At 44.3% G+C, this 18286-nt stretch overlaps 1 protein-coding gene across 6 annotated transcripts in view; it reads right to left on the bottom strand.

Moving 5' to 3' along the window:
- Positions 1-18286, bottom strand: part of MEIS1 (Meis homeobox 1) — a 105790-nt gene that overhangs the window by 40182 nt on the left and 47322 nt on the right. For all 6 annotated transcript variants that reach the window (XM_068675638.1, XM_068675642.1, XM_068675640.1 and 3 more), the window contains one exon: positions 9857-10002. In XM_068675638.1, the coding sequence (XP_068531739.1) occupies positions 9857-10002 (146 nt within the window). The remainder of the gene's footprint in view (positions 1-9856; positions 10003-18286) is intronic.

Below are 18286 nucleotides of genomic sequence, written 5' to 3'. Positions count from 1 at the left end.
GCATCGTCACATGCAGCAGCAGATGACCGGCTGCTACCAACCTCGCCTCCGTGCCAACCCTTCAGCTTCAGGGCTGTTAATGGGGAACGACCCCGGAGAGAATTCGTCCCACAAATTCCTAGCACTGGCGTGTTGCACCCATCCAACACAAGGGAGGGACAATCCTACAAACACATCGAGTGCGATTTCTGAGTGCACACGGCCACGATTCCTATTCCAGCTTGGTGCGTCCCTTGGGGTGCTGGGGAGCCAGTGGGACCGGAGGGCAGAGGGACCCAGAGGGCCAGACCCCTGCTAATTATCTGCAAGCTAACGAGGCAGGATTTTAGCTTGCCACTGAGGAGCACAAATTATTTTGAAAATAATTGCGGCGAGTGTAACGCTGCCAGTGGAAGTGAACCAGAGGTTACACTGCTCTAAGATGACATTTTTACATCAACAAGTACAAAACTAAAACACGGCCATTAGTAATTAAAGCTGGTCCTTTTGTAGCACCAGAGCCAGTAGGTCAGGTAGCGTTTTACATCACAAACCAGGCCTTTATGGCTGTAGATTTGCCAGCATTATCTGCACAGGGAGAAGAAAACATTAGCAGCAGCTGTCTGTGTGCCTCTACACTGAAAATCCTATTCATCCAGACAGGTGGAGTAATTTAAAAGCCAATGTGGTACAATTTTGATGCAACTAATGCCACTGTTTACTAAAATGCCACCATTACTACTGTTTATGAAAACATTACTAAAATTGCATTTTATTCAGAAGAATCCAAAGATTCTGGTTATTACCAAACGGATCTGCCCCCGGTGCCACTGGCAGTCCCACAGGGCTCCCAACCCTCTGCACCCACGGCCCCGTGTGCGAACCACAGCTCAGGGGGTGCCAAGGCCACGCAGTCAGCTCTCTGCCTTTCCGTGAGACAAACGTTGTATTCACCTTCCCAAAAATATCACCTAGGGACCTCGAAAGCTCTGGTTGATTTGAATACAGGTGGGTCTACAAAGAGGAGCTTCACTTCCAAGTTACCTTTAGAGAATGGAGTCTGCAAGGCACCTAAAGCAGAGTGCCCCCATCTCCCCTGTGAGCTTAAAGAAATTCCTTGATGGAGATCATCATCGTGTGTTTTTGTTGCTGTTGTTTTTTTTTTTTATTCTTTTACCTAATTCTGTAATGTCTTGTGCTGTAGAGGATGGATTAGAAAGGGTCAAGTAGTCAGGAAAGGAATATTCCTGCCATACCTAGTGTCTGAGCAGCACTTTCTGGGCAGAAGTTTCTGGTTCATAAAACAGAAGACCCGTTGGTAAGTCTCCTAGACCTTGCCTTATTAAAATGATGGCCCACCACTGAAGTGAAACGAGCACTCTGCAAAGTATTATGGGTCTAAATCAGGAAATGATGCAAAAGACGAGGTAAATTAGATAACTACATATTAACTTAAACTCTTTTCTGCCTACTTACCTTCTCTCTACAAATATATTTAGCATCGCTGTAGGTTACAGGGTGAGGAGCCAGAAGTGCAAATGTGAGTCTGATCAACACATTTATTCATATAGTGAATAATGGATTTTCAGCTGAGCATTTTTGGGGAAAGGAAAGCACTGTTCATGGAAAAATTTAGCATGCCATCACACACACACAAAAATCCTTCCACAAGAGAAGTTTTCTACAGGAAATTTTGATGGGCATACGGTAACCATAACTGGTTGATATTGGAATAGGGCTTCTAGGATGTATGCAAAGAGAAAAACATGTAAGCTGTAACAGTACAGATTCTGTGTAGCTGGAGGTAAATGCAGGAAAGAAGAAGCAACATTTTTAAAATGGGTAGAAAACAACTCACTTCTCATGCCTGTCCCAAGAACAACAGGCAAACAATTTCCCCACTACCGTATTCCCTGCAATATCAGCACTGCGGTTCATTCAGACACGGGTTAAGTTCATGCAAACAGATGTAGGATATTCTATGCCAGAGCGAGGGAATGCATCTTACACAACTTTATGTACCCCTTCCAAACCTGACCCTATCTGAAAGGCAGCTTATCTTACACCGCAGATTGACACATCTCATCAGATATGTGCCCAGCTGGTTCGGTGCCCCGTATTTTGGCACTTCACCTGATCTGATTAAGTCACTCGCTAGTTTACATTGCTGCTCTGTGAAACTCCTTAAAGAGTTAGGAGATTGCCAATAAAAAATTAACACTGGCACTTATATACATAAACATATCTGAGAATCAACATCGACTCCTTTGTAGCAACTGTGTTAGAGTACAAGCTAAACAAACAGCTAATAATGAACAAGCGAGCCCATGAATTTATCCTCATTTCCTGCTCACAAACTGCCTGCCAAGATACTGTTGTTTCCTTTGGTGTACTTAGTACTGCAAATTATTTGCCAAAATATTTCCGTGGATACTTCCAGATTTACAAATTGGTGGTCAGATTCCACCCCCCACCCCCTCGCCTTCAAAATGCGATACGTGAATTTTATACAGCCGCTCTGACTGCAGAAAGACAGTAAGTCACATAACACGTTTCTGTTCACTGACTGGAAGAGGCTCATTTCAAAAATGAAGTCACACATGCAAAATATCACAGCTGCAAATTTGAAAAGAGAAGAGAAGGTGGAGAAGAAAGCAAAGCATCTCGTGTTGACTTAAAAACCCTCATTACTGCAAACATTCTTGCTGGTAAACTCATTTCTGAGAGCATTTCTGCAAACAAAAGGAGTTCTAGTACAACTAGAGCAAGTGTAATTTAACATCTGAATTAATGTTTATCATGTTTCAACTTTTCAGTATTCCCTTGCTTCTACTCGGATGTGAAATTCTTCTGGTGTGTAAATACTAATGTGTTTCAGCAGTTTCCGAATAATTCAAATTCTTTAATGTGCTAGTGGCTTCCACATCAGTACAACAGTGCCTCCAAGGTAGAGACTGGGAAAAAGATAAGACAGCCCTTTGGGAACACGCTCTCACTCTCTAAAATCTAGCCCAGGCTGCTGGCTCCTTCTGATTTCAACCAAAACACTTCCCTGGATCACTGCTCTTCCTGAGATCCATGAGAAGCTCAGGATGAGATGCTTCCTACCCTGTAGTTTAAAACCACACAGCGACTGTCTTCATCAGAAATGAGACTGAATTAGATCTGAGAAAGCAGATGTTATGACCACATCAAACTTCTGTACATGAGAACAGCCTAAGCGAGGAATCCCATTTCCTTGAACAAACTGACTAAAGGACCCTGTGTTTTTCTTTTCTGGTCTAAAACCAAAGGTTTGCAGCACAGCTCCAAGCTGACTATTTAATATTCTAGAAATTCACACAAGTGGAGTAACAGAAGCATTGCCACGGATGGCCACCACCACCTTCTTTCCCTCTCCTGCCAAAGAAAACAACAGTTTTCTTTAAAAAAGGCAAAATTCACCCACATTAGAAAATGGGACAGTCCATGGGGGCTGGACAGCAGGTCAAAGCAACAAATTCAACGAAGATTAAAAAAAATACTTAAGGTTTTGACAGTCCACGAGCTCCATCAAACCCAAGGGTTAAGAAGTTAATTCAAACCGAGTTACCTAAATCCTGTTTGTCCTCCTTTCTGGAGCTCTCAATTCAATTCTGACAGAGCCTCGGAATAATTATCTTCTCCCGTAATAAAATTTCCTCATTTCTCCTGTTAAAGACGACTGCCACCGCACCTCTGCCAGCAGAAGGGACTGTCTGAACACCCCTTCACTGTGACTTGTGCACTAACCTGCACGCTGGTTTTGTTCTCTGCTCCTGGGGACAGAGGTGCACGGATGACCAGACCAAAGCTGCCTGGCTTTCCCAGGAATTCGGGACAGCTGGCACTAAGAAGTGTTGCAGATGTGGAAGAAAGATTTTTACAGCTTTGCCCACAATAAAATCAAGTGAAAGAGGAGACTTGCGTATTTGGGATAAAGGGGGAAATAAAAAAGACCCAACCCGTTCGGAGTCCAATATAATGGAATCTGATCCCTGTTACACAGATGGAGGGTCACTGTAAGTAGTACGATGGGGAAAACTTTTGGGGGGCTTCGTTTGTTTTAACATTTCCAAACCCTCCAGTGACGAGAACAAAGAAAACCCTTCCTGGTTTTAGCCAATCATTTCCCCTTTTTATGTTTCCAGCAGCCTAGTTTTGTACCCCTTTGCCCTCTCACTATTCTCCTTTCCAAATATAGATGGGCATCCACCAGGGGAGAGGGAATGGGAGACAAATTAACCCCCTGCTCCTCCCAAGGCAGGACCTCAGAACTCTTGAGGGATATTAAGAGACAACCTGCAATCCACCTAACAACTAAAAAAGTTGTTAGCCTGTAAATGAAAATTATTGAAATAAGCAGTGTGACAGTGTTCTTCTATCAGAATAGCATCTTGTGAAGAGATGCAGCCTCTTATAAGAGGATCTAGCTAGGTAAAAAGCGACTCCTTCAAATACCTGTCTCCAATAAATTCTTTTACACAAATAACAGTTTTGCTAGATAGATTGCATATTGCCTATTAAAAGTTATCTTGCTTATTAAAATGGTATCAGGCAATCAATAAAGGTTCAAAATCCAGATACATAACAGGAAAAAAAAAAACACACACTCATTTTAACTGTAAAGTCAACATATTTCAGCTACGTCTTTTAGTTTCTGCTTGGTCTCCCATTTCAGTAAGATTTAACCTCTTAAGGAAATGGTTTTAAAAGCAGTTAAAAATAATGATTAAATTATGGGATTTACATGAAAGAAATCCTAGGCCCATTCATTTTTTAAATCATGGTAATTTGTTTTTTAAAAGGTGTTTGAAGTCCTTGAATCTACCTCTTGGCACCATTAAAAAAAAGTAGCTTATAATCCCCTAATGTACTTAAATAAAGCCTTCAATAGTTCAAATTGTTATTAAACATCTTTTGGGATTATAATTTTATGTTGCTTTTTTTTTTTTTGCCTGATTAGATGATGAACGTGAAGATCATCAAACACTCATCATGTAACAAACTAATTACATTGCATAATCCCCAAAATGAGGTTTGAATCCCAACATTTTAAATTAACCTGGATTTAAAATGTGCAGAGAATTCACAATGAGTGGACAAAATACTTGAAAAGACACCCCCCTAAACTCCCTGCTCCTAAACAGTTTTAAACAGAAAGGTACAATTCCTGGGACAAAACCATACTATGGGTTGAAGCAGAAACTAATCCTGTTGCCACAATTAAATTTACACAGATCTCGTTGTAGGCAATATTTTTTTTTCCTTCCCTTCCTCCAAGCTTTTCCTTTATTTCGCAATCCCTGCTGAGGGCTATACATTACAGCGAGGAGATCTGCTTGAAAAATGGTGGTGAGATGTGATCCCTGAGTGTAAAGTGATCCAAGAAATAATAATAAAAAAAAAAAAAAGAGGGCCTGCAAAATTTTGCCATGCTGCAGCACACCCTGGAATTACCCTCAGGGCAACCTTGTGGAGCCCAGCTCCTGCACAGCAACGCTTTGCCCCAGCCCCTCTGATGGCATTCAATGTTCACCTGATGCCTCCCCACAAACCCCATCTAATTTGGAGCTCAGCTTCCACAGACTGGGGACATCCTCACCTCTTCACCAAACTATTAGTAGCCTTTTTTTTTTTTTTAAATAGTAAAAGGCTGCGCCTCGCACTTCAAATTTATGGCAGTTCCCTCAAAACAGATTTCACAAACATCAAAATTTACAGGCTGGTGTAATAACCTACCACCATAAATTTCAACAACACCTATGGCTTGCCTAACTAATGGCCAACCGAGGCAGCTATTCTGATGCGGATATGAATAAAACTTCAGTCAGAATAGCAACGGTTAAAAAATAAAAACTGCAAAGTCTTAAGTGTAAGTCTGGCTACCACTTCTCATATTGTTTTAGCTTATTTTTGTTGTTGCTATTCTCAGGGGGAAGAAAAGGAAGGCAATTTGGATGAATTTATCCCCTGAAGTGTTTCAGAGCATACTGCCTGCGTCCACAGAGGACAGCGCTTGCCTACCCTTTGGGCATACGTCAACTCAGCTCTGCACATCAGTCAAAATAATGGGGGGCTGCAGCATGACACTGAGCCGGAGCTATTGCCCAAACAGTTCAACAACCGGAGAGGCTACGGCCTTGCATTTGATTTTTTCTTCAATAAAGAAAAAAGAATTTCCTCCTAAGTGGAAAATGAGAACTAAGTGACAAACCTTAGGAAATGAAGTCAGTACACAGAGGAAGGCTTAATAGTCTTTGGGATGAAATAACTGCATAGGAGGAATTAAACCAGCCTATACACTTTTAAAAGATTGTATTAGACCTACATTTATTTTAAATCTTTCCAACCATTAATCATTAGTATGACAGACACAGCAATTACTGTCTATTTTGTTTAATTCCATGCCACTGATGTGAATTAATATTATAATTGTGAGAAAAATCCTTTGCCCCTGGAAAGGAGGGCTCCCAAATAACAGCACCGTTAGGAATTACCAGTGGTCAAGGGGATGCTGCATTTTGCCTTTAACCACTGCTTGTTGCCTCCCTGCCATTTCACAGATGGGAAAGCGAAGGCAGGTTAAGCACTGGGGGTAAAAGGGAGAGATCGTCTGCCATGACATGTCCCTCGCCTGTACAGAACCACCTCCCAGCTCTCCTCCCCTCCTGCTTTAAAGGGGACCTTGTGTCCAACCTAGGGAAGACTAACAATCGATCTCACTAATTATCAATCAATGAATAAGTGACAGGGGATCTCTGGTTTCCTCAGCTGACCATTCCTCGGGGTGACCTCCCTCCTGCAGTGAAGCCCAGCTGGGGACACCATCACCCCTGTCTTCGGGGATATAAGAGCAGTCACAGGGCCCAAAATCAAAAACGAACCAGAGTCTTAATTTCCTCAGCCTCCCAGCCCCTGCTCCTGTGACCTGATGGCAGCCACGACTTGGGCCTGGGTGTGCAGCAATCATCGGGTTTCTTTCTACGTGGCCAAGCAGCAATTCCTGCACTTTTTAAAGCCACTGACAGCAACATCGGACAGTGGTTGCAACACATCTGTCCCAGGCTGCCAGCAGAGACATTTACAGCCAGGTGAGCACCGAAGATCTGCCTGCCTCCACCCCAGGAAGCCCTCATGCTGCTGCTGCAGAGTCTGGGCCCTCGTGTGGGCCTGTGGGGGCACCCCCACCGCCTGCTAGACCTTCACACGCTGGGTTTTTGACAAGGGCAGCACCCCAAGCAGCTCGCCTGTTCAACACACTGTGTTACTCCAGCACTGGCTATGGTGCTGGCTCTTCCCTGTTATCGGCATGCCTGCTGGAGGACACCTTCCTCCCCACACAAGCCTCACTGCTCTTCTGAGGGCATGAGTTCTCTGGTGGCTTCGCAGCCTACGAGGTTGTCCGGCCCTGCTTTCATTTTAACTGTCCCTGACCCCACCGAGAGTCATTTCGAAAGGCCTGTCCCAGGTCCTAGCAGAAGGTTGGGCTTGGGTGAGTGAACCAATTCTGCTTTGCTGGATGGATCGGACAAGCTTGGAGCTACTCTGCTGCTGCCACAAGAAGCTGCCCTGCAGTAAAGCTGTGTGCTTCACCTGGCTGGGCTTGGACTGTACAGGGGATGGTGGATTTCGAAAAACAAGCTTTAGCTCAGTGCTGTAAGGTAGAAAACGCAGTGGCTTCACTGCACAGGTCCTGGAGGTTCAGTGTCTGAGCTTTCCAGAAGGGCCCACCTTACAAGCAGAAAGTTGTCCCAGGTGGCTCCAAAGGACACCCACCACCACCACAGCGAGCTCCATGGGCACTCTCATTTTCTCTTTTGCACAGCATTACTGCACAGCAAAAGCGGGAAAAGCTGCTTCCATCCTACACTTAATCTGGACAAAACGGGGTCTGTTCTCTGGTCCTCACGCTGTTCAGGAAGCCAGCTGCATGGTCAGGGGAAGCCCGGGCTCCTTCCACAAAGGCTTTCAGGAGTCACCCCTGCTACCTTCTGCCCTGCTCCCAGGAGTAGGTTTTGAGGGTGGTAGCTGGCCTGGGCTAAGAGCATGCCAGAGACTGCTCAAGCAGTTTGGTGTTACAGACAGTAACGTTCCTGGCCTGGGGGATGTTTAATTTACCAGCACAAACACAGCAACAGGCCGCTTCCAGGAAAACTTACTATGAGTATTAACAATAGTAACATATACTACTTAATTCACCTTTCCTCAGCTGGGAAATACAGGGACTGATGTGCTGTTGCTCACTGTTCCCTGGCACGCCTCGTTGTCACTGTCCTGACTGCAGAGCTTGCAGGGCATCTCCTCACACCAGAACCTGAACTAGCTGCATCACGCTGGCCTGAGCATCACTGCTGGCACAGCATCTCTTTTGGGATGGACTGTTTTGGAGGGTGTAGACGCCCCTAACCCCACATCTACCTTCAGAGAGACACCGGGCTGTCAGCTTGAACTGGGACAAGACCTAGGATTGAGGAGCCACCGTGTCTGCGCCAAACCAAAGGGGACCTGGGCCTTTGGGAGCGCTGCACTGAAGGCAGCAGGGACAGGGCTAAGGAGCTGGCAAAGCTGAGGCACAGCTGATGCAGAGCCTGGGATTAACTTGGAGACATCTGAGGCCCTCTCCAGCCTCGGAGGAGGAGTGCTCAGGCACGAAGGTTCATTCATAGCAAACCGGGGCTGCGTGGGGCAGGATTCCCTGCCTGATCCCCGTGCTGACAAGAGTCACGGCAGATATCTGGTTTCTTGGCGCAGCGGGGGACAGAAGGGCGAGCTGCGTGAGCGCTTCCTCCACATCAGGAGCATGCCCTTGGCTGGGCTCCACCGGGGCTGGGCAAGTTGGCCGGCTGCTGGCTTCACCCTGACCCTATCTACGGGCTGGGGGGAGAGTCAAACTGCTGAGATTAGAGGCCAGAGCTGTTCTTCACTACTGCCTGCAGACTGCAGGCACCCCTCGCCTGGGCCTTATCCTGCTGGCACAGAAAGGCAGACAGAAAATCTCCAGCCAAAGGCTTAAATCCCCATAGTGGATGAAAACACAGTGTCAGATCACCATAATTTGATGAAAAAGAAGAATGGCATTAGAAACACTTTTCTAAACGCTAACATTAGTAGGTGTGGTACACAATATAAACTCTTTAAAGAAGCTCCAGCATTCAGCTTAACCCTGCACACCTGTCCAGAGCTTTTTATTTCTAATCCCAGAAATAAATACAGGTAGCTGTGGCAACAGAAATAGCTGCTCATCCCCCCACCCCTTTATGATGTTAAGTACAATGGTAACTTACACTCTGGGAATGAGAACGTCTCACCAAAAAAAAATTATACTTTTCTATTAAACCAGATACATTCAGACCTTTCATCGTGAAGCTTCTAACTATGTTCTGACAAACATCTGAATAAGGTCTTTGTTTTCTTGTGCTTTGTTTTTAAAGCTCCCCAATTATTTGCTGCGGCTCTCTGGAGCACAGACCCAGGGCCCAAAAGCTGCTCTCTGCTCCGAAGCAGCATTTCCCACGTCAGCGAGTGGGAGCTGCAGCTGTGCGAGCAGCAGAGCAGGACAGGTCTCCGAGGTTATTAGTATAAGCTCAGTCACACTTTGCGGTGATGTCCTGCTAATAACTGCGACTCGAACCAAAAATCTAAAAGCAACACACACAAAAAAAAACCACCCCAAAACCATAACATCATACGCTCCATGCTCTTCCCCTGGCATCTAGCAAAGAGGCAACAGCTCTGCTCGGAAATGTTCCCTGAGCTGCCTGTCAGTAACACAATACGTATTTTTGCTTTCTACGACTACTACAACTATGACATTTTCCATGTTTTATTTTGCATATGTGATCTAGAGTTCACTTACTGTTAGATGCTGGAACAGCCATGCCCTCATGATATTTGTGGCTACTTTGGGAAAGATGCCACGCTTTTTATGTCGCTTTTTGTCCTTATCTGGATCATCATCATCACCTGTGCTGGGGGAAGCTACACTGTTGTCCAAGCCGTCACCTGTAAATATAGTGAATCAAATTTTGACTTATGCTACCTTTATATACTTCAGCCGAAGCCTGGCTTTGGGTATAAACTGCATGAATATTTAAATGAGGTATAAATTCTTTAACACTGTAATTCACCAGGGGTTTGGGGACGGGGGGGAAGAGACATGGGGAGAGGGAGGGTCTCAGGACTGTGTCCGCCCAGTTCTGGATTACCCTGAAAGACAGTGCAGCCATTCCTGCCACTGGATTCAGCACTGTAACCCAAAACCAAAAAAAGAAAAAAAAAAAAAAGAAAAAAAAAAAGATTTTTTTTTTCTGCAAAGCATCCTGCTTGCAAAGGTGGAAAAAAATGGCTTTTCTTCACACTGGTTCACTTCCCAAAAATTAATCCCCATCAGCTATTTTGGCTGAGGTGGCAATTAGAAAAGCATCAATGGCGTCCCATACCCATGACATGTGCGAAGCTGGGTGCCGCGTCCCACTCTGGGATGTGAAAAATGGTGTGAATGCAACTTTCTTGCAACATCATATTCTCTTCCCAAATTCGGTAACAACCACGGGATTGGTCCACCACTTAAGTCTTTTCTAGATGTCCAACGTACCCTGGCTTTTTGATGGGACGTGGGTAGCTAACTGGCCTCCCCTCCGCCCAGCCCCAGCCTAAAGCAGTTCATACTGGGATAAGTAGGTACCAATTTGACACACATCATAGGAATTAACACCCGGCTTTGTGCTGACGCGCCACATCCGTGCAAGGTGTCTGATCCCGTTAAACAACAACTGATCCAAAATGAATTTCCTTAATGCAGAGAAGGTCTCAGACACTTCTCATCACATTAGCAGCGTGTCTACAGGAGCACGTAACTGCATAGCAGCCAACTTTGGTATGGGTTGATGGGCTAGCAGTGAGAGCAGAAAAAAAGTTGCGGTGCCCAGCCAGTTTGCATGCAGTTTTTGTTTCAAACCCTGAAAGCAGTTTATAAACAAGTCCACATAGAAATTCAGTCTTTTCATTCCCTGCATGTGGATTGAACCATGTAGCTTGGCTTCTAAGGACACCGCATTTGTAGCAGCATGGAGTTGTGATGTTATTAGGCAAGTGGTTTTTACACCCCTGGGCAAGGATGATCAAGAAAGTCATCTGAATTAGGCTGAATCAAAACTATCTCTGTTAACGATCAAAAAAACCCACCACCACCAAAAAAAAAAGTATGTAGACTGTCAAAATTATGATTTGTTAAACAGCTTTCAGCACAAAAAAAGTTATTATTAGCATTATATTTTTAGTACCGTACTGACTGTGGCAAATTTATAATTATCCTTATGACTTGGCCTGTGTCTTTAATGATATGGTAACCTTGAGTAGTTATAGAAACAAACAAGATTTTTATGAAGAAATCAGATATCCGATAAATTCTTTGAAAGCCCAGTATGTAAAAAAGGGCTTTTATACAGAGAAGCAATTCACCACATAAAATAATAATTCATAAAAGAAACATGAGCAAAGGAAACAACTCAACAGCATTTAAAATTCCACAGGCTAATCCACTTTCTGTCTGAGAGAGGCAAACAAGGAAAAGAAAAGTATTACGCATTCATTGATTAAAAATGAAAAGCTTCTAACCTAATGACACTGCCTTTCACCACCTCCCTACAATTGTCCCCCCCCCCTTTTTTTTTAAATACACTCTCTCCTCATTTCAAACCCCCTTCAGATTAATTTAGCAGGCATTGCCTCGTGCCTGACGGGAGGAGGACTCATTGATAATTTATGGAAATATCTACTATAATCCAAGGGAGATGACTTTTTTCCAGCTTTGTGCATCAATAGATAATCAAGGCCTTAAAGCAGCCTGAGCTTCCCATTACCTCGGGCAAGAGAATTCCTGAAAGCATGCCTCCGGGGCACCTGAATTATATCCTCCATTAGGGGAGGAAAAGCTTTCTGCATTCCACCTATAACACTCCCCAGAACCTTTCCTGTTTATTTCTGCTGTATGAAAGCAGAAGCATTAGGAACAGGATTTTTTAAGTGAAGACTTATGTAGATACAATGGAGAAACCTTTCAAGCGCGAGCCAGATCACCTCCTTCAATCCCTGGCAGTGACCTATCCCAAATAAAAGGTTTCTGTTACATCATTAGCTCAAGCCAAAAACAGCCTTGGCTTAATGCACAGTTTGTTCTTCCTACTGTTTTTAGGCAAATACTGCTACTTTACTCCCATCTGGGAGGGAAATTACACTGCTGGGTTGTAATCTAAGACAAGATTTTCATTGGAAGCAAATGCTTTCAATCCAGTGTAAATACTGGTGCATGTTCAGAAAAGCCTAAAACAATAAACCCTGGCCCCGTCCGACCCAAGTCAGAGAAAGTGAAAGGGAGGGAGTGGATAATAAAGCGCCCGGCTATCCTAAAAGCAAATTCTTCAGTAGACTTTTATAAATTGTTTAACCTCTTCCACTTTTTTAAATTGAAAATTGATCCTGTAAGGACTAAACCACAGAGAGAAGTCTAAATGGTCAATTGTGGATTTTAGTATTTCCATCTACTTTGCAACTTGATATGCTCACCTCTGTGAGGTCTCCAGAGATCCACCCCCTTCCCCTTTTCTTCCCCCCTCTTTCCAAAGATCACTAAACAAACTTGAAGAACCACTGACCAGCCACACGGTAGCAGCTACGAACCACATTTGTAAAATGTCAGCAGCGACTTTGTTCCTGAAGTTGACTTCTCCTGCCGCCAAATGAAGGCGAACTGAAAAGGTGGAAATAATCATAGAAATGATGCTAGTCCATAAACAAGCTTACAGCCTCATTAGTATAGCGGGAGGCTCCGCTGGGTGATTTATGCTTGTTTTGCTGATGCCATGAGGAAATGCCATAGGGCAACTTTAGCCAGCTGCTAATGGTTTCTGACAGCTTCTTAGCAACTAGTGCAAGCAACGCCGTGGCGTTTGCTAGTGACAGAAACCGAAAATGTCATATTATCTGCCCATGTGTCACCAAGTCCGTGTGGCAATTAACTAGTAGGCCAGTGACTGAGGGGCCAGAGGCTCTTAAAAATGGCCCGTGGCTATTCGGGGGCAGAGCAGGCGTGCTGCTCGCATTTGCGCTGCACATATGCACGGCCCTAACGCGGCAATCTGGCCCTCGCTGCCTCGGCCTAGGCCACTGATGAGTTTGGTCCGCTTGGGTCCTTTGTCTGTGGAGGAGCTCCCAGTTGCCTTCTCTTTAGGCACCGCCTGACATTATCAGAGGAACTGCAAGTAATCTGTCCTGATATGATCGCTGGCAATGGCGCTTTAATTGGCAATACCTGATTCTCCGGTTCCGAGCGCCGAATCCAAAGGTGCTAGCTGTTTTTCTGCTCTCTCACAAATTAGTCTGAAAGGATTTAAGATCACTGAAGCAGACTCATTGCCTGTCAGGCTGCTGGGAGCGCAGCCGCCCTGCACAGCAACTAGACACTATTTAAAAACCACCGAGGCTGTAACAAGCAGGAGGAGAGCCTCGGCTCCACGCTCCGCTTTCCGAGCTATCAAAACCATGCGCTATATGTCAAACTGTCAAACCTTTCAGCGTGGCCATTCGCCCTTTCAAATAATATTTAAGAATTGTTTTTACTAAATTTTATAGGCCATGGTCTAGTGAAAGAGGCCAACCGACAAAGAAAGGAATTTGTACTACAATTCGTCCATGGACGATTTCTTGCGGGACCTGGGCCCGTCCCCATGGAGCGAGGCAGGTGACCTGTGGCAGCTCCCGGGCTGCCGGGCAGCTCGGATTTCAAACACGCTCCACTCAAACGTCCCACAGTTGCCTATTTAAGCACACCCAGGCATTTAGGCCGCGCTATCTTGTTCCTTTCAAGACGGGATAAAGCGGCATTTATCGTATTCAGGCCGCTGAATGGGTCAGGCCGGCCATGCCAGCAGGGGCTCCTCTCACTCGCGTCCCCCTCCTCTCCGCGGTTGCCTCCTACAACTTCCCTTCCCCTCCCGCTCCCCAAAACTGGAGGCAGAAGCAGCAAAGGGCAACCGAGTTTATAGCGGCTCCTCTAGCCGTTAATGCTCTCTTTGTCATGGGTGATCTGCCATAAACCTTTGTTGGCAAAATAGGTACCTCTGGAGAGCAACGCTGAGCATGTGCTCGCGTCTATTGCTGGTCACTGTTGCAAAAATTAAGGGGCAACTGGAAAACTTCTCCCTGGGTTTCACACTGAACCAAAGCTAAACCTCAGGCCCTGCAGTGTTGGAAGGGCAGGGAGAATAGCATAGCTTGGTCCCAATTCCAGCTCAGGGAAGGCTGGAAATTCGGATGTCCTCATAACCCTGGCCTTTCAAACGCTTACACATGATGTGCTAAGTCTCTCTGATTTCATGGAAACTACTCACCTGCATCAAGTTTAAAATGCTCCCAAGGCTTTTTGAGGGTTTGGATCTGTCTGGGGTGGAAACGAGTGCCCAAACCCACCAGCTGTGTGGCACAGGCAGTATGGTGTGTATGTGTATGCAACACAGCGTTACTCACAAACTGCCCTACCATGGTCTCCGCTCATGAGCAAAGGCAAGCAAAATTTGGCTCCCTGTCCATGACACATCCTAGGACACTCCTGACTTTAGAATTAATGTGGCTCTTCAGATCAACAACACCTTTCCTTCAAATCTGAGCAGCCAAGAGACAACTATCGCTGTCCCACAACGAATATCTTCTCCAAATGGACGCAACAGGTTATTTCTCACCACAAGTAGCCCCGTCTCATGACCAATTCTGTATCTGCCATACAAATACTTTTATATCACAGAATAAATGTGACTCTTAAAAAGCCTGCTTTTTAAAAGTGAAGAGGTGTTTGGCCCACAGCAGTGGCTTGGTTTGCTGGGACAGGCTTAGAGGAGGGCATCGGTTTCACAGCGAGGCCTAGAGCGGCACGGCCCCCCAACCCACTTCACAGCTGTCACAGTCCACTTCTAGATAAGCATCTAAATCCATCGCTTTGAGGAGTTCACAGGAGAGAATGTGCCAGAAATGCCCCCCAAAGCCCTGCAAAAGACCCAGAGCAACTTTTAAGTGCACCCTGGACTGCGTGGCTCCATTAAGAGAGGGCTGAACCAGCTTTCTCTGAGAGGCTCCAAGCTCCCTAAGCTGAACTTAGTTTTATGCGTCCAAATCTCTCCTGTTAAAAGTAGCTTCAGGCTTTTGGAAGAACTTTAAGGTTTTCACATACTTTCGTGTTTAATAAGCTAATATAATTTAAATATCCACTGACTTTGGACAAAAACTATTGTCTTCTGCGCTAGACTCGCAATGTTTTTTGGTGTTACGAACAGAAACACCCAATATGGTGCCCCCAAGTTGGTGGGCTTTTCAGTAGTGTGATTATTATTTTAATTCTACTAACATTTTCTTTAAAATGCATTTAGATATGAGTTCCTCAAATTCCTGCTTTTGATAGGAGGAGAAATCCTACATTGCCTAAGCCAAATATTTAACTGTTCACTGGTGAGCCACAGCTCTGTTAGTTCCCTTCTCTTTTAACCCCCCCAAGAACACAAAATGGTTAGGTAACCTTTCCAGTTACTGGAAAGGAAGATTCATTAATAACTTTGAGTAACATAATGTACTAGAGAGATATAAGTGGCAAAATGACTTTCTTTAACCTTTCTTCAATGCTCTGTGCTAACTTCAAATAACTATTATAATTTCTACACCTTTACCTATGCCACCCCTTTACAGAAACACATCTTTAGTTTGCTGGATATCCACACACCAACCATGCTGACTTCCACCGAGCAAGAACAGGTCTACATGTGAAATGCAATTTTCCTTTAAGGTACAAACTACGAACTCTCAGAAAGCAGATCCAAGGGTGCAATAAGGTGTTGTTTTGTTGTTTTTGTAAAACAAGACCAAGAGTGAAAGAGACATGCCACAACCTGCTGTTCATGGACTTAAAACAAGAAGTACCGTTTCACACCACCAATATTGAATGGACTTGGGCAATATCAAAGAATACGGAGAGTTTTTTTGGTTGATTGTTTTCTGACAACCAGCTCCAATTCAAAGGACATGGTGAGCACAAGTTATACCCGAATGGCTTTGAGGTGAGCTAGCATGGCTTATACTCCTGCCTACCAATGTACCAGAGCAAATAAACTATCAGAAGTGATCATTTCTCCTTACAGCAAGGAGGGGAAGGAGGAAGTGTGAGCAGCACGAAGGGATCAATGCTCAGGTATGCCAGAATAGAGCTGGGAGGCACTGGCATGGTCTGGAGATGTATGCCCAGCTGCTAAAGCCAACTTGTACCTATGTACCTAACTTCAAGATATCCACGTGACAAGGCCTGTCAGGTTAGTAGATTTCCCCAGAATACATTATTTTAAAATTTATCCACATGTGCATGTATAGCAGTAACCCACTATGACTCCTCTCAACCTGCCAATAACCAGGCAAGGCACACAAGCTGAGGATGGGGCTACAAGAAAAATGGCACATCAGAACACTTAAAGTAGCTGTGCCATTTCTTTACTGGGAAAAATATTTTCTGTTAGTCTGGATCCACAATTAGTCAGATCTGATGGAAGAGCCCACTTCGGGACCTCCTGAGGTCAATGGCAATCATCTTGGTGCATTCAACAGGCTATGAAGCAGTCCCAAAAAGGATTTACAATGATGATGGAAGTGTGCTTGTGAATTTGAAATATGGTGTTGACAAGGGACAGGTTTATTTTTTCTTATTCCTTAAGGAAAAAGCCTTCTCGAATATACTTAATAAAAAATTAATGAAGAACAACAAGGTTGAAAATGAACATTAGCAAGGAACAAACACTGTTGTACTTGGGTTTGCACGCATCTCTCAAGGAGATGCATCGCATGTTTCATGCAACGATTCAGACCATGACGTAAACAGTGGGAGGTTGTCAGTCACAGATAGTATCCATATTTACTAGATACTAGAGGAAACGTGCAAAAATATCCTAGACAAATATTCATAGATGGAGTAACCTGGACAAGGATAAATTACACTCTGGCATTTGACAAATTTTCAAAGTTTTTCCCTTGAATCATTGTACTTTGTTCTTTGGAGACAGGAGTACCTTTTTCTAGTAACTCGATCCTCCTTTTTGACTTGAATTCCCTTCAGGCAAACAACGAGCAAATTAGCTGTCTACACAAAGAGTAAAAACAGCATTGATGAATAGGGGAGGAGAAAAAAAAACACATATTTTACTCATTTTCATTTGTTCGGCAGCTTTTTACAGCTAAAACGAAGGAAACCTCCTTCTTCTGCACAATGCAGCACTTCTTAATAGGGTTCAAAAACTCCACTATTATGAGTAAGTTGTGAGATATTTCTGGAGCCAAGCATCTATGCTCTGTATGAAATATTAAAAAGAAAGCAATTCATTGTATGGGAAGCAAACAACTTTCTGCTGCCAGCTACAGAAGTTTACTTTGAGCAGTTGGAAGCAAATACCCTACAGAAAAGAAAAGTATCTAGTTAAACAGAAAAACATCCTGCTTCAAATGAGAATTGTAAAAAGCTTAAACGTTGTTGTTTTTTGGTTCTTGTTTTTTTTTTTTTAAACCTAAAAGCCATCATGGCGACCCTACCGCTTCTCGGGAAAAGCTGTTTCTCAGTCATTCTCTGTTTTCTTCAACTATAGGTCTTTTTTGAAACATATTCTCTCCATCTTCAGCTGGAGAGCTGGCCTTCCCAGCCAAGGGTCCACCAGCTGTGTTTTCCAGGAGAAGTCAACCACATGGGGCTGATGTGCAGGTAAATCCACAACTGGATTTGCTTGGACTTGCTCACTTATGAAGTAGGAGCACAAGAAGCAGCAGGAGGAGCACAGGACTGCTCTGCCAGGGGAAACATGCCCAACTAATACCCCAAACAGCCACGAGGTCAACTTCTGTAAATCTCTATAGCTCCTTAACAACTGGCTCTATCTTTCTGTTTATCCAGCCCGTAAGACACCTGACTCGTGGACTGAGCACAAGCAGCTATAAGAGGCTCAAAAGCAAAGATCAGAAGCATATTAGGTATAAACTAAGGGACGCGTTATCTGTGGAAACAGTTTATTACAGTGGAGCATTTAAATAGGCTTCTTTCCTTAAACAGAGCTAAAACGCCCTGGGCCCTGCCAGCATGCCTTCTCCAGAGGAGGCGATGCTGTAGATTTCATGTTTTACAACAGGAAATACGTGCCAAAACCTTGACACTGCCCAAACCATTCAAAATTAGATTTTTCTATTGAGAAGAAAAAAAAATAAAAAAGTCAAAAGA

The sequence above is a fragment of the Anas acuta genome, chromosome 3 (genome assembly GCF_963932015.1).
Source record: "Anas acuta chromosome 3, bAnaAcu1.1, whole genome shotgun sequence".
Lineage (NCBI taxonomy): Eukaryota > Metazoa > Chordata > Aves > Anseriformes > Anatidae > Anas > Anas acuta.
Note: the sequence above shows the minus strand (reverse complement) of the source record. Positions and strands in the feature narration are given on the sequence as shown.